We start from the raw sequence: 23,611 nt of genomic DNA on the forward strand, positions 1-23,611 counted from the left end.
GGAATTGAACTTGTGGGGAACATGTCATCTCCACACAACTTTTCAGGCATTCGAGGATGAAGGGAAATCGGATCTATTTGCAGCTTGAGGACCTCATCCTCTGCTCTGCTCCACAGGTGGCCAGATCGTGTTCCAGGGACCCAGGATCTCTGCCCACCCCAACACCCCACAGCTGTGCCCACAGTGCAGCCCAGGACGCCAGCAGCCACTAATACCTTTATCTGCTTGATCTCATACTGGATCCTCTTGATGGGGTTGCCGTAAATGTCGTTTCCAGAGTCCACCTCCTTCTCGCTGACTGCTTTGGCCCTGATCACTGCAAAACACAAGACACAGAGGTGAGGAGAGTTCCCGAAACATGCTCCTGGGGCTAAGGAGAGGGATAAGGTGTCCAGGCCTGTAGGAGGCGCTGGGGGGTTACGGACAGCAGCAAGGTGCGAGGCGGGCAAGGGGCATGGTGATCCCAGCCCCCAGCACGGTGTCCCCTCCTCCAAGCTGAGAGATGATGCCCAGCCTCCTCCTCCTTCCACGATTCTTCAACAAGAATCCCTTCTTTGTTGACAGGGCTCAAGCCAGAAGCCCAGAGTCCCTTGTGACCAGGGCGGTTTCTGTAACAGTGGGAGGCAGTCATTGATTTGACTGAAGCTCATCTGTTGATATCATGCTTGAGTGCTTTTGGCTTTTTTTTCCTTCTCTCCAGTGGGTACTCACTGGTGGCTGGGGCAAGCAGGTACACCACTGAACTGACCCGCAATCCCACACATTCCATGAAGGATGGGACATTTCCCCACCCTCTAGCCACCGCCTATTGGAAACAAGCTTTTCTGGGCCGAGGGCAAAGTGAGAGTTACCCACCTTAAAGGGGCCTTAAAAGTACCTGGCATATTTAGGTTTGGGGGTCTTACATCTGGAAAGGTCTGTCCAGCTGTTCTGACCTGGAAAATGTTCTATGAGTAATTCTTTTTTTCTTTTTTTTTTCTTTTTTAGATGGAATCTCGCTCTGTTGCCCAGGCTGGAGTGCAGTGGCACAATTTTGGCTCACTGCAATCTTTGCCTCCCAGGTTCAAGTGATTCTCCTGCCTCAGCCTCTCCAGTAGCTGGGATTACCTTGTCATCACACCTGGTTAATTTTTTTTTTTTTTCAGATGGAGTCTCACTCTGTCGCCCAGGCTAGAGTGCAGTGGCATGATCTCAACTCACAGCAACCTCTGCCTCCTGGGTTCAAGAGATTCTTCTGCCTCAGCTTCCCAAGTCGCTCGGATTACAGGCAGCTGCCACCACACCCAGCTAATTTTTGTATTTTTAGTAGAGACAGGGTTTCACCATGTTGACCAGGCTGGTCTTGAGCTCCTGACCTCAGGTGATCCACCTGCCTCGGCCTCCCAAAGTGCTGGGATTATAGGTGTGAGCCACAGTGCCCAACCTTAAGTTTTGTATTTTTAGTAGAGACAGGGTTTCATCACATTGGCCAGGCTGTTCTCAAACTCTTGACTTCAAATGATCCACCTGCCTCGGCCTCCCAAAGTGCTGGGATTACAGGCGTGAGCCACTGTGCCAGGCCTGGGTGATTCTTTGCAGTAACACAGATTCTATCAAGGGCACAACAGGGGCAGGCTCAGAAAGTTTCGCCAAAAGGAGACATCAGCAGGCACACTGGCAGACCCAAGGGACAGATGCTGAGGAAGGACAAACAGAAGAAAAGAGGAGCCCAGCTAAGCCACAACCAAAGAGGAGGGAGATGGAGAAGAGGCAGGGCTGGGGCAATTCCAGAATATTCTGGAGCCTGAGGTTGCTGACAGGCCATGCAACACACAGCTTTCTCCTAGCAATTAAGCCAGGACTCTGTTCTGCTCCTGGTAACCTGAGGACAAGCAGATGGGTAATTCATGCAGTCACTCGGGCAGGGTTGGGTAGAACCCTCCCTTTTTTAATTTCAAGGCCATTAGTTGGTGACATGGTCTGTTTTAATGGCTTTAAAAGCTTTGCCCTCCCAAACTCAGCTATTCAGGGTCACTCTGGGTAAGTGCTATGTTAGGGTGGATATGAGCAAAACAGAGAGGAAAGGAGCAGACCACGCCAGGCTCCAGGCAGCCTCCCAGCCCCAGCCCCAGCCCCGGCCCACGTGGTCAGCTCAAATCTCTTGGAACCCCTTAGGCAGGGCTGTCTCTCCCCACAGGGGCATGGAGGCCCACAGACTCCATCTGTGTCCATGCCCCCGGGCCCCAGCAATGCTCTCTGGATCCCAGGCTCGCACCAGAGTCCCGCACCAGAGTCCCACGCCATTGCCCCACTGCCCCGCCTGGGCACAAACCCCATTCTTCTTTCGTCTTCTGTTGGAGCTGAGTCATGACTGGCCAAGGCCACAGGTTCCTGTTTCCCAGGCTAAGCCAGGCCTCATCCTGAAAAGTCACATCTAGGAAATGTCTCCCGGCAGGCCACACCAGAACAGAGGGCTTTGCCCTGACTGCCCCCTATTTCCAGTGCCCTCCCAACCATCCTCTCATCCACTGACACCAGCTGTCGTTTTGTATTCACGTTCCTTTCTGCTCAAACATCATCCTTGGCTGCTCCCTGCCACTCCCCCTAAAATATGAGAGCCTTTGCAACCTGAAGTCAGTCAGGCGACTCGGCTGCTGTGCCCAACACTCCCTACCCGTGCTCCTGCTATTCTACCAGTTCATAATACTCCCCTGCCCTGAACACGCCCAGGTGCATCCATACCTCTGAACAGGCAAGTTTCTTTTCTTTTTTTTTTTTTTGAGACAGAGTCTTACTCTGTCACCCTCCAAGGCTGGAGTGCAGTGGTATGATCTCAGCTCACTGCAACCTCCGTCTCCCGGGTTCAAGTGACTCTCCTGCCTTAGCCTCCCAAGTAGCTAGGATTACAGGCATGCACCACCAAGCCTGGCTAATTATCATATATATTTTTTTGAGATGGAGTTTCATTCTTGTCGCCCAGGCTGGAGTGCAATGGCTCGATCTCGGCTCACTGCAACCTCTGCCTCCCAGGTTCAAGCAATTCTCCTGCCTCAGCCTCCTGAGTAGCTGGGATTACAGGCACCTGCCACCTTGCCAGGCTATTTTTTTTTTTTTTTTTTTTTTTTTTTAGTAGAGACAGGGTTTGGCATGTTAGCCAGGCTGGTCTCGAACTCCTGACCTCAAGTGATCCACCCACCTTGGCCTCCCAAAGTGCTGGGATTATAGGTGTGAGCCACCGTGCCCAGCCTGAACAGGCAAGTTTCTTCTGCCCCAAATGCCATCTCCCTCTCTCTGCCTGGAGAACTTCTCTTCATCCTTCAAGACCCAGCTAAAATAGCCCTTTTCTGTCTTCCTCTGGGAAATCCTGTCCTTCTGCAGCACTTGGTATATTCACCATCTCTTTTCCATCCTGCTGTCAATTCCTGCACACCTGTCTGCTCAGGGCCCTGGGAGGTCCTAACAGGTTGAGGCTAGATTCTGACTGCAGAACAGGTGGTGCTCACTGTTTGCCAGATGGAGCTGAGATGCTGCCGACAACTTTGGGCTGGCGGCCCAGGTGCGGTTTGTCCTTGGCTGTCTTGCTCCCTGCCTAATCTATATACCTTATGACAATGCTGCACCAAAAAATGTTTATGCAACTCGGTCAGTGTGCCAGATTAACTTAGTCAAAGTTTGCTTTTCATGTAGCAGAGTCACCAGTACAAAAGCAAACCAGGGCTGGGCATGGCAGCTCACTCCTATAATCCCAGCACTTCGGGAGGCCACGGCGGGCAGATCACTTGAGGTCAGGAGTTGGAGACCAGCCTAGCCAACATGGTGAAACCCCATCTCTACTAAAAATACAAAAATCAGCCAGGTGTGGTGGCAGGTGCCTGTAATCCCAGCCACTTGGGAGGCTGAAGCAGGAGAATTGCTTGAACCCAGGAGGTGAAAGCTGCAGTGAGCTGAGATCATGCCACCGCACTCCAGCCTGAGCAACAGAGTGAGACGCTGTCTTTAAAAAAAAAAAAAAAAAAAAAAAAGAAGAAGGCCGGGCGCAGTGGCTCACGCCTGTAATCCCAGCACTTTGGGAGGCCAAGGCGGGCAGATCACGAGGTCAGGAGATCGAGACCATCCTGGCAAACACGGTGAAACCCCGTCTCTACTAAAAACACAAAAAAATTAGCCGGGTGTGGTGGCGGGGGCCTGTAGTCCCAGCCACTCAGGAGGCTGAAGCAGAATGGTGTGAACCCGGGAGGCAGAGCTTGCAGTGAGCCGAGATAGCGCCACTGCACTCCAGCCTGGGTGACACAGCGAGACTCCGTCTCAAAAAAAAAAAAAGCAAACCAGCAGAATCCAAAGGAATCAACAGTTCCAGAAGGAGTAGCAAGCCAGCCTTTACTACAGTCTACTGAATTCTGTATGTTATTTTGGAAATTTCTGGAGCTGTTTTTCTTTTCTTTTTTCTTTTTTTTTTTTTTTTTGAGATGGAGTCTTGCTCTGTCATCAGGCTGGAGTGCAGTGGTGCAATCTTGGCCCACTGCAACCTCTGCCTCCTGGGTTCAAGCAATTCTCCTGCCTCAGCCTCCCAAGTAGCTGGGATTACAGGCACGCACCACCATGCCCGGCTAAGTTTTTGCATTTTTTTTAGTAGAGACAGGGTTTCACCATGATGGCCAGGCTGGTCTTGAACTCCTGGCCTCGTGATCTGCCCACCTCCCAATGTGCTGGGATTACAGGCGTGAGCCACAGTGCCCGGCCTTGGAGCTGCCTTTCAATGATCCACTATGCTGCACAACGCTTAACGTACAATAGGCACTCAATAAGCATGTCACTGGAGTTTAGAAAATAAGCAAAGATTACTTAAAAACGGCCAAAATGTTGCATCCTACCCTGGGCATTGAGGTTCACATGTTGTTCTCTTACAAAAATGCCTAAGGCTCCCAGGTGGCAGCTGGGCACTTGTTTGAAGGAGGCAGCAAGAGACAGAGATCTTGCATTCGCCCCTGGATGGCTGGGTGATCTTTGAGAAGTTCCTTGACTTCATTGAGCCACAGTTGTTCACACCTAAGACGGAGACGATGACAACAGTCCTGACACTTGAGAGTTCATGGTGATGGCTACAGGGGCTGGTGTGGAGCCTGCGGTGCCCGGGAACTCATGTACGTATGGTTCAGGACCATGAGCATCACAGAGATGAGCAAGGCGAATTCTCCCACTCCCGTGGGTGAGACATTGGGACGGTGGCATCACGCCACTCAGGTACGGAGACCTCGTCCTGGTCAGCAGGTCACAGAGTCTCGATTTGATGCAACCTCCCAACGTGCTAGCTTTGCCTGGGGGCTGCAGATGATACACTTCCCTCCTTTAAAGTGTCCGAAAAGAGGAGGCTGGTTGAACCAAGGGTCCCCGGTAGCCACGCAGGGTTAGGACTAGAAAGAGAACTGGCAAGGAGGCCGCCAGATGCCTGCAGGGAAGTGGGGGTGAGGGGCCTGGAGGAGCAGAGCCTGAGGGTATCCCCATCTCCACTGGGCTGCTTTAGTCTGCTCCTGGGGAACAGAATTCCGATTCTTCAGGGTCTCTTTAAATTGGGGGTGGGCACCTCCTCCCCCACTTTGCAAAATGAGAAATTACATGAAAGAAGGAAAATGGGAATCAAGAGAGGCAAAGAAGGACCAGTTCCACGGCAACCTTCCCCAAAGCACCAGCGTGCCGCAGATATGACGGAGAGGGGCTGGTTGACAGCTTTGATCAGTGCACACCGGTCGGCATAGCGGGATCTGCACCGCTGACCTGCTCAGAGCGGTGGGTACCTGTTGGCGGTTGTTGCCCAGAGGCAACAGCAGGTGAAGAGAGGGTACAGGGTGGATCCTGCATGCAGAAAGCCTTGCCTGGGAGGAGCATCCAATCCAGGCAAGGTGACAGACGACGGACAGGTACGCAGAGAAGGAGAGTTTCCAACAGCCAGTGGTGGACAGAGGAGGAGGGAGGGAGAGCTCTCCAGAACACATTTCCATGCCAATAGCAATGGTCCGCACTCTGGGCTCCGGGATGGACCACCAGGACTGTAGGGGAAAGAAGGCCACTCCAAAGGGAGGGCCTCTCTGAGTCCAGACCATGTGAAGAACAGGGCTGGGGAAATCGAAGAGATATAAGGAATCTGGGAAGAAATGAAAATCGGGGCACAGACACGTTTATTGAACACCTACTGGGTGCTGGGCCTGGTGTTAGGCACTGGGGCGGGGGGGTTGGCGTCAGCCCATCTCCTGTCCATGCCCCGAAGAGGGGACTGCTCTGCTCCTCTGCCCCTTCCCCAAGGAGCCAGAGGCAAGCTGCGAGAGGGGGGAGTCTTTATAAAGATTCTCGTTCTAACTGCCCTGAGCCCAAAACCTACGGCCTCTCCCTGAGCGTCTCGGATTTCGTTTTTCCTTCCTTCCCTTCTGCTGTGAACACAACATCTGGGTTTGAGATCAAGGGTGATACACTGGCTGATGAATTCACTGCCAGATGCCGGCTACTGGAATGTACAACCGTCGGCTGAATTCAAAGCACACACAACCGCGGGGTCCCCACCCCCCCCCTCCGGCCCAGGACACCACATGATGTCACCTCCCCCCCTGCAAAAACAACCCCTCACGCACCCGCCAGAGTGGGGACGGAAAAGAACTGGGTGGGCGGAAAACCGAGGTCGCGGCGGACGATCCAAAGAGGACGGGCTACGGTCAGACTTCGAGAATCACAACAGCCCCTGGAAAACCAGGAGGCCACACTGGCTGCTACTCTCGGACGGCCGCAGACAGTGAAGGCGGCTTACTGGAGAACCTGGTGTCACCAGCATGTGCCAGGGCCAAAGGCTGGCCTGAGGGGCGGCACCCTCCAGACTCCAGCCACGCCAGCCCCAGGCAGAGACGCCAGGGCTTCTGTGGCACGGTCCTCTCTTGTTCTCTCTCCTCGGTGTCCCCTCTGCTGCCATCAACATGTGGGTCCTGCATCCTCATGTCCCCTTCACACACCCACCAACACCTTTCCAATCCTACTGTGTCCACAGAAGCACTACGGAAGTTCCTGCGGAAAATAAGAACAAGCTATGCCCACAACTGGGGGAGGGAGCCAGACCCCAAAAGGAAATTGCCTCAAAAGGCCGGGTGCAGTGGCTCACACTTGTAATCCCAGCACTTGGGAGGCCAAGGCGGGTGGGTTGCTTAAAGCTAGGAGTTCAAGACCAGCCTGAGTAACATAGCAATACCTCATCTGTTAAAAAACAAACAAAAAAACCAAAACAAAACAAACAAACAAAAAACCCACAAAAATTAGCTGGGCGTGGCGGCATATGCCTATAGTCCCAGCTACTCAGGAGAATTGCATGAACCTAGACGTTCAAGGCTGCAGTGAGCTATGAACGCACCACTGCGCCTTGGTCCTGGGTGACAGAAGGAGACCCTGCCTTTGAAAGAAAAAGAAAATTGCCTCTAAGAAATGCATTTATTCCACACTCATTGAATTCTCTTTATTATCTTGCCAGGGCCCAACTGCTTGCTGGAGGGATCCCACGTGCCATATGTATAAATATACCATACAGAACATTTCCACTTGAGCCACTCTGCCGGGCCCCCAGGCCCCGGTTTGGGACAGGCAAACCAGTGGACATCAACACCCAGCCTTTAGACCGCTCACAGCCTCTTCCCAGGGCGCTCCACACCCTGTAACAGCACAGCGCCTATCTTGGCTGAGGGACGCGCTCAGGCAGCAGGAGAAGGTGGCCCACTGTCCCTCAAAGTCACCTGTCTGCCCAGACGAGGTGCAGGGATCCCTGGGACTCAGAAACACATTCGGCTGCTAAACACACAGTGAAAACCCGGCCCGATCATCTGCGCCTTGCGTGCGCGCTGACTCGGACTAGGAGGGTTTGCTCCGTATCACCAGAGGGCACTGGCCCTCCCAGCCGTCCACCCTCTTCTGCAGGCTCCAGCTTCCACCTGGGGAGGGGCGCCCACAGGACCCTCACTGCCAGGGAAAGCACCTCCCTCCCCTCTGTCCTATTCTGCTCATGGCCCAGTGGAGAATGCCAAGGAGTCCCCATGCTCTGAACATCGGTCATTCCTGGGAGTCAGGTGGGGGCTTCAAACACGTGCCAAAGACCCTACTGGTCCAATCACTAGTGGGTAGGGGGCATTCTGATGCTGCAGCTGGGTCAGAGTCAGCCCGGAGCACCCACAGTGGCAATGAAGACCAGTGGCCACTGCATCCCAGGGGCCAGCCCTGGAGGACTCCGCACTGTGTAGATGCAAATACAGTCTGCAGGCCGGAGCTGCCAATGTCTTCCAGCGTCATTTGGTTCATTTGCCTCTGGGTGGAATTGCATGCCAATCATTTCAGAGGAATTATTCTCTCTCCCAGATGAAACCCAACCTCCACTTACTCCTGGGCAGGATCCAATGGCAGTTGCAGGTGGACTCAGCCCTGTTCATTTACTGGGGAAGGACTGCGACGTTCCATGCCTCCTGTCTAAACTCTCCAGAAAAGCGGGGTACCATGAGCGCCAACATCTGCACCCTCAAATCACACAGTTAGTAAAGCCCTTGCTAATGTTTGTAACTATAACTTGCGTTGCCATTCAGGGTGAGAGTCTCTTGTCCCTTTTGGGTGGATGTGACGACACCATATGGCTGGTCAATCCGGCTGGGGCTGCTTGACCATTGACATTTTTTTTTTTTTTTTGAGATAAGAGTTTCGCTCTTGTTGCCCAGGCTGGAGTGCAATGGCATGACCTCGGCTCACTGCAACCTCCGCCTCCCGGGTTCAAGCGATTCTCCTGCCTCAGCCTCTGGAGTAGCTGGGATTACAGGTGCCCACCACAATGACCAGCTAATTTTTTTTTTTTTTGTATTTTTAGTAGAGACGGGGTTTCACCATGTTGGCCAGGCTGGTCTCGAACTCCTGACCTCACATGATCCACCCACCTTGGCCTTCCAGAGTGCTAGGATTACAGGCGTGAGCCATCTGGCCTGGCCTGACCATTTTGATTAATATGTCTAAAGAGGGTGGCCCCTCTGCCCCAGCCACCCCCAAGATCAGAGTCTGAAAAGGGAGGTGAAGCCTCTTTTCCCCACTTCTGGTGTCTACACCCTCAGCTCGGGACAGATGTCCAGTAACACAGCTGTGGCCCTGCCCTGCGACTACTGTAATAAATGACTGTATTTCTCATAGTCCTGCTCTCAGATCACTGTGGGATCCCTAAATGTTTGGGTGTAACTAATCTGGGATCATAGTAAAGACCACTTAGAAACATGGAAGTTCTCCATTCAGGCAGCACCTCCTTCTTTCAGCAGGATGGGGCTGACCTCGCCAGCTGGAGCAGCAGAAGTGGCCACAGACGCTGCCAGGGATGGCAGACGGTGATCCAGGAAGGGGCTGTGCTTACAAGGACCCCACACTTGCTCTAGTCCTCTAGGTTTGGAGGCTACGCCTCTCCCTACGGAAATGCATGGGGCGCAGGCGCACAGGGCAAGGCTGAGTAGCCAGGAAGTGTCACAAGGGTTGTGAGGTGACAGCGAGGGTTAGCTGGTCCAGCTCACCTTCGGCCTCTGGCCTCAAGTGACACAGCCGGGTGCCCTCGGTGGACAGTCCGAGGGTCTCCCCCGAGCACTGGGCTCTGCCCTTCCTCGGCCCCTTCATGCCGGCCCCTTCTGGCCAGCAGTGTGTCAGACCTCCTCCCAGCTCACTCCTTTTAGGGAAATGAGCAGAAAAGGGGGCTGTGACTTGGTAATTAAAAACAGCCCTGTGGTGCTGGGCGGGACCCAGGCTCTTCCCGCCCTGCAGCTGCTGCGGAGGCCAGACCCACCCTCAGGTCCTCCAACCTCCTCGGTCCCCAGAAGCCAGCAATGGGGCCTTCTGGGGAGCAGGAAAGACCTCAGCAGAGGGGGCGGCATAGGAGCACACTGGGCATCTGTCCCCAGTTGAGGGTATAGACACCAGAAGTGAAGACGTGGGGCACCACCTCCCTTTCCAGACTCTGATCTTGAGAGTTTGTGGGTGGCTGGGACAGAGGAGCCCCAGGTCCACCCTCAGTGGTGACTTGCAGCTCTGGAGCAGGGCAGGACCGTGACATCCAGGGTGAGGACAGAGGACTTGGCCAGCATGACTCAGGCCAGGGTGAGAAATGCCTGGAATGACAACTACTCAGAAAAGATGTTTTGTTGTCGGGGGGCGGGGGTGGGAGGGAGGGTTGGGCAGAGAAGATAACAGGGCACACAACAGAGATCAGGGGACAGAAGCACAGCCTCAGCCCTGGGCCACACCACCTGCCAGCGGGCACCTGGGTGTTCCAGGCCTCGCCCCGCCAGGGAACGCTCCCTCCTCAGCTGCCCAAGGTTTTAGCGCACGTGAGCTGCTGGCCACTGAGTGCCCGTCTCCATGGAGACCAGCTCTCCCATCTCACTTCCTGCCCATTCGTTTTGGCTCCCCTTGGGGAACTCGAGTGAAACAGCATCTATCAGAGCACCTCAGCCACGCAGAGCTAAGCCGCACTCTCTGCCCAGCCTTCCTGCTGCCCTCCCCACCCCAGGGCCCTGCTCCCTCCCTCTGCGGCCCTGGGAGGACCTCTGGCCCACGTCCTGCTGCCCTCCCTTTCCCTCGTGGGCCAGCAGGTCTCATGCCAGAGCCTCCGGCTGGGCTCAGCCCTTCCCATTCACGTGCTGCTGAATCACTCGAAAAAAATGCACCGACCCTGGGAGGATTTGCTGAGAACAGGGCGGCTTTGTGGAGGGAAGTGCAGCTCTGCATTTTCTCCGCCAAGACCCACGGAAGAGCCAAGCTCAGCCCTGCACACCCCCAGCCAGAGCCGGACAGGGACAGGAGCAGGACCGTGCAGGGCAGGAAGCAGAGGGAGCTTGGAGAGGCACCGAGGGAACCCCCACCCGTCCCTGCAACCCGCCCCCCAACAACGGCTGAGCAGGGGGCCACGGTGACAGCTCCGTAGCCAGGGGCAGCAGCAGATTCTCTCCTCGTGCTGTTGCTGGGGGGCTGCAACTTGCTGCATTTCTCAGGAGACAGAAACAGGGACGTGAAGGCTGGAATCCCGGGGGCCACACACCCAGGAGAGAATGAAAGCGGGGGGCCGGTGTCCCCACTCCTCTTTCCCTTCCTCCTCAGCACAGCCTGGCAATCGAGCCCCATGCTGAGCAGCCCCCAGCCTCCCTGAGCTTGTCCTGGGGGGTGTGCGACTGTGTAGCCCCGTCTCCAGCTGTAGGATTCGGACTGGGCTGTCACGGCAGTTGCAAGTGCAGGCTGCACCCCAGCCCTCTGCCCCGTGTCATCTTGGAGGTCTCAATATAAGCTCCTTGCCATTTGTACTCATTGGAAGAACGACCGCAGGTCAGGGAGGGTGCTCTGCCCACCCCTCCACTCTAAAAACCCTATATCCCTTTGTCTTATGTGTCTGAGATCCTGGTCACACAGGGCTTGGGGTGGAAGGGAGATTTGTGAGGAGAAAAGATGGATCCCCCAGGGCAGTTCCCAGTGTGGGGTCACATCCAAAACCCAATTGGCCAGCAGGTTGGGGGAGAGCAGGTCAGGAGGTGAACAAGGGGCACCTGCCAGACCCCACCAGCCTCCCCCAGCCCATGGACAGCTGACCTCAGCAGCAAGCACAAGCAACGCCACTGCTCCCCCTCCAAGCCTCGCGGACAAACAGGGCAACCCACGCACCACTGCTCAGCCACGGGGGCCTTCCTGGGTCCCTGTGGTTTCGGGAGAAGAATGCACAAGGCAGGGAGCAAAGAAGAGCCCAGAGGACGAAGGTTCCAGCAAAAGCAGAGTGAGGCGGGAACACAGAAGCTGTGCCCCAAGGGTGGGAGCAGAAGCACCAAACCAAAGCAGAGCTCTAGAAGGTGCGAAGTGTTCAGAGCAGGAGAACTGTGCGGGGTGCCTGAAAGTGCTTTAGGAGGATGAAGCTGCACACGGCCACCACATCCGGGGTCCTCACCACTGCTGGCATGGCAGTGCTCTCTGGAAACCTCAGGAGCCCCACACCCTTCCGGGTGGCTCCATCCCTTACTTTACAGTCAAATGGAGGCTGGGCAAGGGCTGGGGTGTGAGTCCAGGGGGCACCCCTGAGCCCGCCAGCATAGCCTTATGAGGTGCCTGGCACTTCGGGGAGGATTTAGGCTCACAAGGCAGGGGGCGGGCCCTGTGCACCTGTGTCTGGAACAGGGGTGGTGGGAAGAGAGATGCTGGAACCTGGGTGTGAGGGGCAGGCCTTGGAGGAAGTGCAGAAACCTTAACACTCTGCCCAGGTCACCGAGCTGTTGGCAAGTGGCAGAGCCAGGGCTCCAACCCCGGCAGTAGGGCTCTCACCGGCTCCTGGTGGAGGCATGGGACGGGGTGAGTCAGGGGAGGCTGGAGGCTGCCCCACGGGCCTTTCCACTACAGTCCAGCTGTGCCAAGCTGACCAAGAGGGGAGGGGAACACAGGCGCTGCCAGGCCCTGGGATGGAAACTCACCCATTACATTTCCGTAAGAATCACTGGAAGGCCACGGTTTTGGGTGTGGGCGTCCTGGAGAGCTGTTTTAGTGCCCACGCCAATGCCCCAGTTAAAGAACCAGCCCGTCCCCTTAGCCTTCTGCAGGACAGGTGGGAAAGGGCCGGGTGTCTGGTCCTGCTGCCATGGGACAGTGTAGGTGTGACCGTCCGGGCAGAGATGAGTCACCCTCCACCCTGTCTCACTGCCTGTTTCCACACCTAGTTTTAGCTCAAGTGTGGCCAAGAAGGGGCGATTCCTAACCTAGAACACACGGGTCACAAATACTACCTTTGAAAACAGAAACAAGAATAACCCACTCAAAGGCAGGCTGGTCCCCCCATCAGACTGTGGCTTCCAGGCTAAGGCATGAAGACCTTGGCTACTCAATGTTTGGGCCCCATTGTGGCCATGGCTTTTAACTCAGTCATCCCCTAACATCCTCTCTGCCCTCTCAGACAGAGGTGATGTTATAGTGACAGGCGGCTACGCTCCAGGTCTCCATATGCAAAAAATAGCCAGACACAACGCAAGTGCAGGAACAGCAGGAGCACGGTGACACCCTGCCCTGAGAAATCCTTGTGGCTTTTGAGGAACAGCAGCCCTCCTGACCCCCAGCTTCCTTCTTAATCATGTTGAGCCTACAGCAAATTGTGGAGAGACTTTGCAACCCTAGCCCATGACATTCCGGAACCAGAGGATAGATACAAACCAGGCTAAGATCAAAATTTGCTTTTTTTTCCCCCTAAGATAGGGGGTCTCTGTCACTCAGGCTGGAATGCAGTGGCGCAATCACAGCTCACTGCAGCCTGGACCTCCCAGGCTCGAGGGATCCTCCCACCTCAGCCTCCCTAGTAGCTGGAACTATAGGTGCAGGCCAGTGTGCCTGGCTACTTTTTGTTTTTATAGAGACACAATCTCACTATGTTGCCCAGGCTGGTCTCAAACTCCCGGGCTCAAGCCATCCACCTGCCTCGACCTCCCAAAGTGCTGGGATTACAGGTGTGAACCACCATGCCCGGCCCCAAATTTTCTCTACTTGGTCTCAAGCAGAAAGCCACAGACAACAGAGACCTAAGCTACTCGTGATTTAAAAACCCAAAAGCAAAAACAAAAAGTCTTGTGGGTTGCTGCTCCCACCCCGTCCGAATGAGCGTAACGCTTGTTGGTTCCACGAGCTTCATGTTCTTCAGGGAAGTCCGGCTCAAGTTTCTCAGAGGCATGCACTTGGGGTCCCGCTGGGCACCTCGCCCCACACAGCCAGAGTTCCAGCTGTTACTCACTCATCACCTGCGTCCTCCACCAGAGCAGGAGTCCTGTGGTTCCATGTGCATGACTCACTGCTCATCTCTAGTGACTAAGACAGTGTCTAGGACTCATATCTGTACATTTATTTATTTATTTTGAGATGGAGCCTCCCTCTGCCCCCAGGCTGGAGTGCAGTGGTACAATCTCAGCTCACTGCAACCTCTGCCTCCTGGGTTCAAGCAATTTTCCTGCCTCAGCCTCACGAATAGCTGGGATTACAGGCGTGCACCACCACGCCCGGCTAATTTTTGTATTTTTAATAGAGAAGGGGTTTCGTCACATGTTGGCCAGGCTGCTCTTGAACTCCTGACCTCAAGTGATCCACCCACCTCTGCCTTCCAAAGTGCTGGGATTACAGGTATGAGCCAACGCGCCTGGCCTCATATTTGCAAATTAAATATTTTATAAGAACAGGTCAATCTTTTCTGGGGAAAAAGGGTAAAAATAGGAAAAAAAAAAAAAGAGCAATAAATGGGATCTTTCCCACACCTACATCCCAGCTGTGCCAAAAGCACTTTTTGATACCCAGCCTTTTGATTCAAATGCATCAGAGATATAGTCCTCTTTTTGGAAACAAGCACGAAACAGGAGAAGCTATGATCATACACACGATGAGGATATGCTGCAGTGAAAATGAGTAAGAGAGGCGTTTGTGTGATGTGGATGAATTCAGTAACCATGCTGAGCCCAAAAAGCCTAGCTTCCAAAAGACCCCACATAATATCCTTTTTATAAAGTTCAAAACTAAGTAAAACTAAACACTATGTTTAGCATACATGTACGGATAAAGATAGGGAGGGCTAAGCCCCACATTCAGCAGGTATACCTTTTGTTTCTTTTTTTTTTCTTTTTTGAGATGGAGTCTCGCTCTGTCACCCAGGCTGGAGTGCAGTGGCACAATCTCGGCTCACTGCAACCTCCACATCTTGGGTTCAAGCAATTCTCCTGCCTCAGCCTCCTGAGTAGCTGGGATTACAGGTGCTGCCACCACGCCCAGCTAATTTTTTGTATTTTTAGTAGAGACGGGGTTTCACAATGTTGGCCAGGCTGTTCAAACTCCTGACTCTCAAACTCCGATCCACCAGCTTCGGTCTCCCAATGTGCTGGGGTTACAGGCATGAGCCACCGTGCCCAGCATCTTGGTGTTGCTGAGACAGGGTCTCGCTCTGTCACCCAGGTTGGCAGTGGTGTGATCACAGCTCCCTGCAGCCTCAGCCTCTGGGGCTCGAGCGACCCTCTTGCCTCAGCCTCACAAGTAGCTGGGACTATAGGCACACGTCACCATGCTCAACTTTTTGTAGGACAGGGTCTCTCCATGTTGCCCAAGCTGGTCTCGAATTCCTGGGCTCAAGGAATTCCTACGCTGGCTTCCCAAAATGTTGGGATTATAGGTGTGAGCCATCGGCAGGTATACATCCAAGGAGGCAGCAGGGGGAGGGAAAAGGGAGGTAGCGCACAGGTAGTGAATATTCTGGGTCTTGGGTCTGGGTAGTGGGCTCACAGTGCTTCATTATATTATCTACAAAATATTCATAAGTAAGGCCATTCGGGGACCAATGATACCAACACGTCACAAACGAAGACTGGTTGATCTAAGTCAATGTATCTGAGGTTCTTGGAAGGGAGGGAGACAGACTCTGAAACCATCCTAGTCCAGGGATCAGCAAACTATGGCACAAGGAGCAGATGCCACCCACCACCTATTTTTGCAGAGTCTCATTGGAACCTGGCCACGCCCTTTCATTTCTGTATCATCTGTGGCTGCTTCTGAGTAGCTGCAGTAGAGCTGGGTAATTGCCACAGGGGCTGCACTGCTGGCCAAGGCTAAAATACTTCCTCTCTGGCTCCTTGCAGAAAAAGTGTGTTGATCTCTGTCCCTGTCCCTAAGACTGCAACTGGCAGAAGAGAAGCTACCCAGTGTGAGGTCTCCGTGGCCATGGTGGATGCCAGGTCGGTGGCAAAGCTAGCGGGGAGGAAACTGATCAGACACCCAGGTGCCCACACCCTTGCCAGTCCCAGAGGGAGTCACCCAGTGGGGCGAGGGTTGCCTATCTTCTCTTTTCTGTCCTCTCTCTCTCTTTTCTCTTAAAGTTATAAGAATGTATTACGTGATGTGCTATTTAAACAATGCTGGTTCTGTCACTTAGAAAGACTAAGAGGTTTTAGCTTTGGTTCAGTCTCTGTTAATGTCTCAGCCCGTGGCTAAGCACCAAGTGATCTGTCTCCTGAAATTGTGCCCGTCTGACCTTGGGTGCCCCTGAAAGGCCAGTGTTTATTTGGCTAAAACATCTGAAGGGCTTAAATAACCTGGAATCTCCATCTGTGCCTGTGGCCCCTGAAAACAGACTGTCCCCCAGGCCGGAGTGCAGTGGCATGATCAGCTCTGGGAGATGCATCCACAGTACACGGGCTAGACACACCCACTGAAACCCACACAGGTTCCTATTCTTGTATATAGGTGGTTTCCCAAATGGGACTTCGTTTTAAAGGCAAGACTAGGCCGGGCACGGTGGCTCAAGTCTGTAATTCCAGCACTTTGGGAGGCCGAGGCAGGCGGATCACAAGATTAGGAGTTCAAGACCAGCCTGGCCAACGTGGTGAAACCCCGTGTCTACTAAAAATACAAAAAACTAGCCAGGCGTGGTGGCAGGCACCTGTAATCCCAGCTACTTGGGAAGCTGAGGCAGGAGAATCGCTTGAGCCCAGGAGGCAGGGGTAGTGAGCTGAGACTGCACTATAGCACTCCAGCCTGGGCAACAGAGTGAGACTCCATCTCAATCTGTCGGTATGACAGATTGCCATTTTTTTTTTTTTTTTTTTGAGACGAGTCTCACTCTGTAACCCAGGCTGGAGTGCAGTGGTGCAATCTCGACTCACTGCAACCTCTGCCTCCTGAGTTCGAGTGATTCTCCTGCCTCAGCCTCCTGAGTAGCTCAGATTATAGGCACATGCCACCATGCTCGGCTAATTTTTGTATTTTTAGTAGAGACGGGGTTTCGCCATGTCAGCCAGACTGGTCTCGAACTCCTGACCTCAGGTGATCTGCCCACTTCAGCCTCCCAAACTGCTGGAATTACAGGTGTGAGCCACTGCACTGGCCCCAGACTGCCCATTTTAAAGAGGCCTAATAGTCTCTGAGGCAATGACGCAAACACAGATCTTAGAGACTCGGGTATCAGCTCTGGCATCACCATTATCAATGATGTATTTACCCCGGGTGGGCCTCTCGCGTTTAGCATATGTTCTGGAACTCTTGCAAGCGTTTCCTGGCTTCTTCAAGAAACTGCTTGTGCAACTTGTTTTGCTCTAAAATCTGCTGCTGCTGGTCTCGGATCATCTGACTGTGCCAGTCGTCGTCGGCGAGGCTGGTGCCTGATGGGGAATTGGTGCTGAGCTCAGATCCTCTCTCCCTTTCCCGGGCTCTTGTGGAGGAGGACTTCAGATGCGCCAGTCGAGCCCTTCTTTGCTCCCTCCTCTCTTTTTCTAACTCAGCCTTGTAGTGGATTTCCAAGCTCATATCTGGGTGTTCCGTTCGTTCAAGCGATTCCAGTTGTTTTTGTCTTCTCTGCTCCATCTCTGCTTTCTGCCTTTGCCTGGATGCCGTTGAACCCGCTCTGTCTGTCTGGTCTTGAAGGTGGAGCTGAAGGGAGCCCTCTGCCAGCGTGCCCAGTTTGGGGGTCTCTTGTCCAGATTCAGTGCTATACAATAATGAGTCCCCTTCACTGATAAATATACCTGCCTCAGGAGACAATGTTTGACTTCCATTTCTAAACGTGGGCTTGACCTTGCCCATTAACGTTTTCAAGTTGGTCTTGGACGCTGCCTGCTGCTCCACCTCCTCTGCTAGGCTCCTGGGTTCCCCGGCGGGCAGCATCTCTGCGTCTGCTGTTTTCTTCCCTCTTGGGGTCTCAGCGCCACATTCTTGCATCTCTGAGAAGGCATGCTCTTCCCCGGGGCTCTGGTCCATCCTGGGCTTCAGTGCCAGGTACAAGCGCAGGTGTTTTTTCAGCTTTCTGTTTATGTTAAACAACTCTTCAAAGGCCAACTCCAGCTCTTTCTGCCACTTGTTCTTCTCCCGGAGCGTGCACTGAGATGCTGGGGACACAGCTTCCCTTCTGTGGCTGGCACCAGCTGGCCACAGCTGCCCGAGGTCTCTCAGCTTCCCCTCTGGACTCTGTCCCCGAGAGCGACTGGTCAGGGCTGGAACAAAGCAAACTGCCCCCTGTCCCAGTGGCCTCCTCCCCGCCTGAGCTGTTCCTTTCTCTTTTCCCTCCACACGCCTGATTTCTCCCACAGCAGCCACGAGTGGGTCTGGCCTTTTTAGGTCCGGCCCCCTGCTCCTCTGAGGGTGGATGGCACCGCGGCCACCCCCGGACTTGGTCGAAGGTTCTCGCCTTCCCTTTCTCTTCTCAGGCAGGGCCAGGTGAGAATTCGTCTGACCCATGGCTTTTGTAGTCTGTGGTTTCTCTGGGCTCGCTGCTGTCTTCCGGGGCCTGGAGTGCCTGGGGTGTTGCTGGCCCAACTCTTCCCTGCAACTCCTCTCTTCACTAGGGGCCGCTCTGTGCTTCTCCTTGGCCCTTGGGGGCCTGGCTGATCTCCGCTGGACGGGCCCCTCTGAGGCGGGCTCATTTTCCCTGGCCCGTCCTCCTCCCCAGCCTAACAGACGTGCTGACTGCAGTCGGTCCAGGCCTCCGACGTGCAGGTACCGCACCTCCCGACACCCTCTCCCCAACTCCTCAGCCAAGCGCTGGAGCTGGTAGCTTTTCCACAGCTTGGCATCCGCTCTTCTCTGCAGAGCGAGGTCGCCTGTGCCCCGGGCTTGTAGCGATTTGTGCTTTTTCCTCCAAAGCGGAGCTTCGTTATCAGGACAGAGGCTCGGCCACGTGGCTCCGTCCATGTTTCTGTTCCTGTCTGCGAACCCGGCAGATGCAGCTTCCCAGGGAAGGTGCTTGGAGCAAGAGTGGAGGGTTCAAGGGGCGCCCCCGGGCCTGAGGAGCCACAGAAGCCACGACTGTTGCACAGCAAACCTACGAGGAAGGGAGCACAAGTGCAGCTTTCCGGAGCTCCCAGGAGAGTGAGCAAAGCCCTGGAGACAAGCACACGGGATTCTCACTGTGGGAACAGGCTGCAAAATGTGCCCCTCCGAGTTCTCCTGACCCGTGCCCGCCAGGGCCCACTCTCAGCCTCCCAATTTCTGTCCTGCACACTTTTGACAAGAGCCTGCAGGGCAGCTGTTTTGAACAGAGTATGGTTTTGTTTCCCAGGGGACATCGGCAATGTCTGGAGACATTTTCTATTGTCACAAATGCAGGGAGGAGGTGCTCCTGGCCTGCAGTTGAGTGGAGGCGAGGGAGGCTGCTAAACACCCCACACTGCACAGGAGGGCTGCCCAAGACAGGGAATAACCCAGCCAGAGAGGTCAGCAGTGCCAAGATGGAGAATCCCACCCTAAGGGGCAAGTGTTAGGATTCAGGTAGGGGTGAAGGGGTGCAAAGGGCAGCCCTTGGAAACAAATATTCAGAAGAGCAGGTGGATGTGAAAGAGGAAGTCTGGGCCTCTGGAGGGAGAACTGCTCATAAAGGAAAGGAGGAAGAGATGGAGGAGGGAGGAGCCTGCCAAGCATGTATGTGTGCAGGGCTGCGTGTGTGTGCATGCATGTGCAGGGGTGTGTGTGAGCGTGTGTGCATGCATGTGCAGGGGTATGTGTGGGTGTGTGTGCATGCAATGTGTGTGCAGGGGTGTGTGTGCAGGGATGTGTGCGCAGGGGTGTGTGTTCAGGGATGTGCAGGTGTGTGTGCAAGGATGTGTGTGCATGTGTGTGCAGGGGTGTGTGTGCATGTGTGTGTGGAAGTGTGTGTGTGTAAGGGTGTGTGAGCAGGGGTGTGTGGAGGAATGCGTGTGTGCAGGAGTGTGTGTGTGCAGGGATGTGTGTGCAGGGGTGTGTGCAAGGATGTGTGTGCATGTATGTACAGGGGTGTGTGTGCATGTGTGTGCAGGGGTGTATGTGCGTGTGCATGTGTGTGAAGTATGTGTGTGCACGGGTGTGTGTGCAGGGGTGTGTGTGCAGGGATGTGCAGGGGTGTGTCTCCATGCATGTGTGTGCAGGGGTGTGTGTGCAGGGATGTGTGTGTAGAAGTGTGTGTGTGCAGGGGTGTGTAGGGATGTGTGTGCATGTGTATGCAGGGGTGTGTGTGCAAGGGTGTGTGTGCAGGGGTGTGTGCATGTGCATATCTGTTTATGTTTCTGTGATCATATCTGCACAACTGTGTGTACAGGGGGGTGTGCAGGTATGTGTATGTGTGCGTGTCAGTGTGTGTATGTGTATGTGTCCGTGTGGGGCATGCAGGTATGTATGTGTGCATGCATGTCTGATACTTGAATCCAGTAGAAACCAAACAGAGAGGAGGAAAAGCTGGTGTTAGCTCTGTTTTCATGATTCCCAGCTCTTTCCTTTTATAATGATCAGAGAAGGACTCTTCCAGTTCTCTTTGGCATCAGGAAGGGACCCATGCTTTGTCAGGCCTTCCTAGGAAAGGAGGGACATTTACATAAAGAGTATGGGATTGCGTCTGTTGCCCCAGGCAGGTGATGCCAGAAACAGCCAGATCTGTGAGCTGCAGGAACGGCTAAGGGACAGTCACAGTCGATATGGAGTCCCCCTCCACTGCCCCTTCCCTTCTTTCATCTTAGTCTATGTGGAACCAGGCTAAGCATTTGGAGTCAAACGTAGTTGCAGAAAATACTGCATCTGTATTACAGCTAACATTAACCGTGCAGGCTCCCCTCTGAGCACTTGCCGTGTATCTGTTCATCTTTTTTACAGTAATCCTTTGAGATATGAAGCTCCTACCGCCCCCCCCCCCCGGTTTACAGACAGGGAAACTGAGGCAGGCAGAGATGAAGATGCTTAACTCAGATCACACAGCTGGTAAGTGGCAGAGACAGGCCCTCTGCTGCTCGGACGAACCCCAACACCTTTGACCAACCTCAGGTGGTCACATTGCAGCGGGCTTTGACTTAAGTCTTCTAGTGGGAGGTCCTTGCACCTCTTGGTAAATCAGATCACACATTTAGAATAGTGGTTAATATGATATTGAGCCAGTCTGCCAACCACCATGATGATCAAGAGAGAGAGGGAGAGAGAAAGCTGGGCCCTTAAATGCAATGATTGAGATTTTTGACACAGGTGCCATGGCAATTTAATGTGGAGAAAGAATGGGTTTTTGTTTTACAACAAATGATGCTGGCATAGTTGGATATCCACAGGCAAAAAATGGGAATTCACAGCCTTATCTCACCCTATATACAAAAAGTAACTCACAATGGATTATAGCCTTCATGTAACATCTACAACTATAAACGCTTAGAAGAAAACGTAGATGTATATTCATGACCTTGAGTTAGGCAAAGATTTCTTGGATACAAGACCAAAAGCACAACCAATAAAAGAAGAAACTGATAAGCTGAACATCATCAAAATAAAAAATAATAAAATAAAACCTTTGTGTTTCAAAAGATACCAAAAGTGAAGTGAAAATACAAAGTACGGACTGGAAGGAAATATTTGCAAATCATATATCCAACAGAAGACTTGAATCCAGAACATATAAACAACTCTTACTACCCAGTAAGATGGCAAATAATCCCATTTGAAAATCAGCAAAAGAAGGCCAGGTGTGGCAGCTCACACCTGTAATCCCAGCACACTGGGAGGCTGAGGCGGGCGGATCACTTGAGGTCAGGAGTTCGAAACCAGCCTAACCAACATGGTGAAACCCCGTCTCTACTAAAAATACAAAAATTAGCCGGGTGTGGTGGCGTGCACCTATAATCCCAGCTACTCGGGAAGCTAAGGCAGGAGAATTGCTTGAATCCGGGAGGCAGAGGTTGCAACGAGCTGAGATCGCACCATTGCACTCCAGCCTGGACGACAGAGTGAGACTCTGTCTCAAAAATAAATAAAAATAAAAATCAGCAACGGATTTAAATAGATATTTCACCAAAGAACACAGATGTATGGCTAATACAGCACATAAAAGATGTTCAACGGCAGCGGTCTTTAGGGAAATGCATGCTGACCTTGCAGTGTCCTGCCACCTCACGTCCACTCCAACGGCGATCGTCAAAAAGACAGACAACAGCAACTGTGGGTGAGGAAGGAGGGGGAGGAACTGGAGCCCTGTGCACACTGCTGGTGGGAATGGAAAATGGTGCAGCCATTTTGGAAAACAGTCTGGCAGTTTCTTAAAAAGGGAAACACAGACTTAGCCTATGACCCAGAGATTCCAGTCCTAGGTCTATAAGCAAGAGAAGGCCTGAGTCCACAAAAAGAAACCAAAGCTTGGAGAGGTTGAATAACTTTCCCAGCTCACACGGAGGAGCCGGCCTCAGACACCAAAGACCACCAGGAACAGCCATGGGGATGTCCGATTAGGTGGAGTGAGGTCAGGGCAGGTGAATGTCCCTCTGTGTGCCTCGGAAGGCGCCTGGAGGCCCCGAGCTTCACAGTCTATTTCTGTGCCAAGAGCCATTGGCTTACACTCCTTGTCAACCAACAACAATTAGTAAAACCTGGACAAGTCTCCCCTGCTCTGGAAGTGCCCCCAGCCCATTCAATGACCTCAGTGCACCCTGTGCCAGCCCCACTGGCACAGGCATCCCAATGAAGCAACGTCAGTTTTCCTGGAGACACGCAAACGGGTAAAAACTTAACACATCTGGGCAGAGATCTTTGGGATAAGTCCAGAAAATTGCAGCCAGCTCCATCATTCAGGAATTGATCCCCACTCTGACACCATCAGATGCAACCTCGTCCCTGCTGCCCCAGCTCTCCTTGCTCTCCCCTCTGAGACCCTCCCCACTCCCTAACTTGAGGCAGAGGGCAGGGTCTCACGTGGACTCGTGCAGGCGCTGGCAGGGATGGTAACTGAGTGTTAGTTGAGCCCAAGATGACCAAGGAGAAACAGCTGTTCACCTGTTACACAGCCTGCTGGGACGCCTGCCTCTGCCTGTGATGCCCGGCCTGAACTCCAGGCAGCCCAGAGTCTCTCCAGCCCTGCCAGACAGGACGTCGGGTGCCCTTGGCAGGATACTTGCCAAGGAAGAGAGCCATGGTTCCAATCAAGGCCCTCGCTACAGCTCCCCTCCCAGAGGCACCTGCCCTCTCTGGTTGCTTAGAATATTCTGGAAGGGGCAGGGGTCCTGGTACGCCTCTGTCCTCCACATCCTCCAAGTGTTCTGAGCATCTTGGGCTGCTTTGGGGTTTTCTACTCCCCCAATGCCCTCAGGTCCTGCCCCCCAGAGCTGACAAGCCTGCCTTCCGCTGGCTGCCTTCAACCACGCGGGGAAACCACAGATCCCCGCTCCACAGAAGCCGCGCTCGGAGTAGCAGACAGGAAGGCGAGTGGACACCAATCTGGCCTCCGGACGGCACCACGGCCTCCCACAGAGTGGAGTGGACACTGGGCCCATTCTCCTCTCTTGCTCTCTGCAGGAGCCAGTCCATGGCAGCTCCACCCCAGACTGATCCAATCCCAGCACCTGGGCCCAGGAATGTGCTCAGCCACCAGATTCCCAGCGATTCTCACCAAAGTCAGGCAACCTCTGGCCTACAGCTTGAGAATGACGTCCAAGCAGCTCACCTTTCCCTGGGCGGACGCTCAGACAGCTTTCCAGCCGAGGCGGTCCTCACCCAGGGACCCTCTACCCAGGTAGCACCCCCTGCCCCCCGATGGCCTTCTCACCCCCCTCCGAAGGCGACTCCAGGCCTGCCGTGCACTCCTGTGGCATCAGGGCAGAGTGGGGGACGAGCATCACAGTCGTAGGGA

The 23,611-nt window shown here is 53.8% G+C and overlaps 2 protein-coding genes across 4 annotated transcripts in view; both read right to left on the reverse strand.

Moving 5' to 3' along the window:
- The window catches only part of LOC105469384 (TIMP metallopeptidase inhibitor 2), a 72,952-nt gene that overhangs the window by 21,665 nt on the left and 27,676 nt on the right, over window positions 1-23,611 (reverse strand). For all 3 annotated transcript variants that reach the window (XM_071081749.1, XM_071081750.1, XM_071081751.1), the window contains exon 2: window positions 216-316. In XM_071081749.1, coding sequence (XP_070937850.1) covers window positions 216-316 — 101 coding nt within the window. The remainder of the gene's footprint in view (window positions 1-215; window positions 317-23,611) is intronic.
- The window catches only part of LOC105469249 (CEP295 N-terminal like), a 30,950-nt gene that overhangs the window by 2,734 nt on the left and 4,605 nt on the right, over window positions 1-23,611 (reverse strand). Inside the window, 4 exon segments of the mRNA XM_024788931.2 lie at window positions 216-316; window positions 16,997-18,740; window positions 18,743-18,791; window positions 18,793-18,811. Of these exon segments, the coding sequence (XP_024644699.2) occupies window positions 17,017-18,740; window positions 18,743-18,791; window positions 18,793-18,811 (1,792 nt within the window). The 3' untranslated portion in view covers window positions 216-316; window positions 16,997-17,016.

The sequence above is a fragment of the Macaca nemestrina genome, chromosome 17 (assembly GCF_043159975.1).
Source record: "Macaca nemestrina isolate mMacNem1 chromosome 17, mMacNem.hap1, whole genome shotgun sequence".
Taxonomy (NCBI): Eukaryota; Metazoa; Chordata; class Mammalia; order Primates; family Cercopithecidae; genus Macaca; species Macaca nemestrina.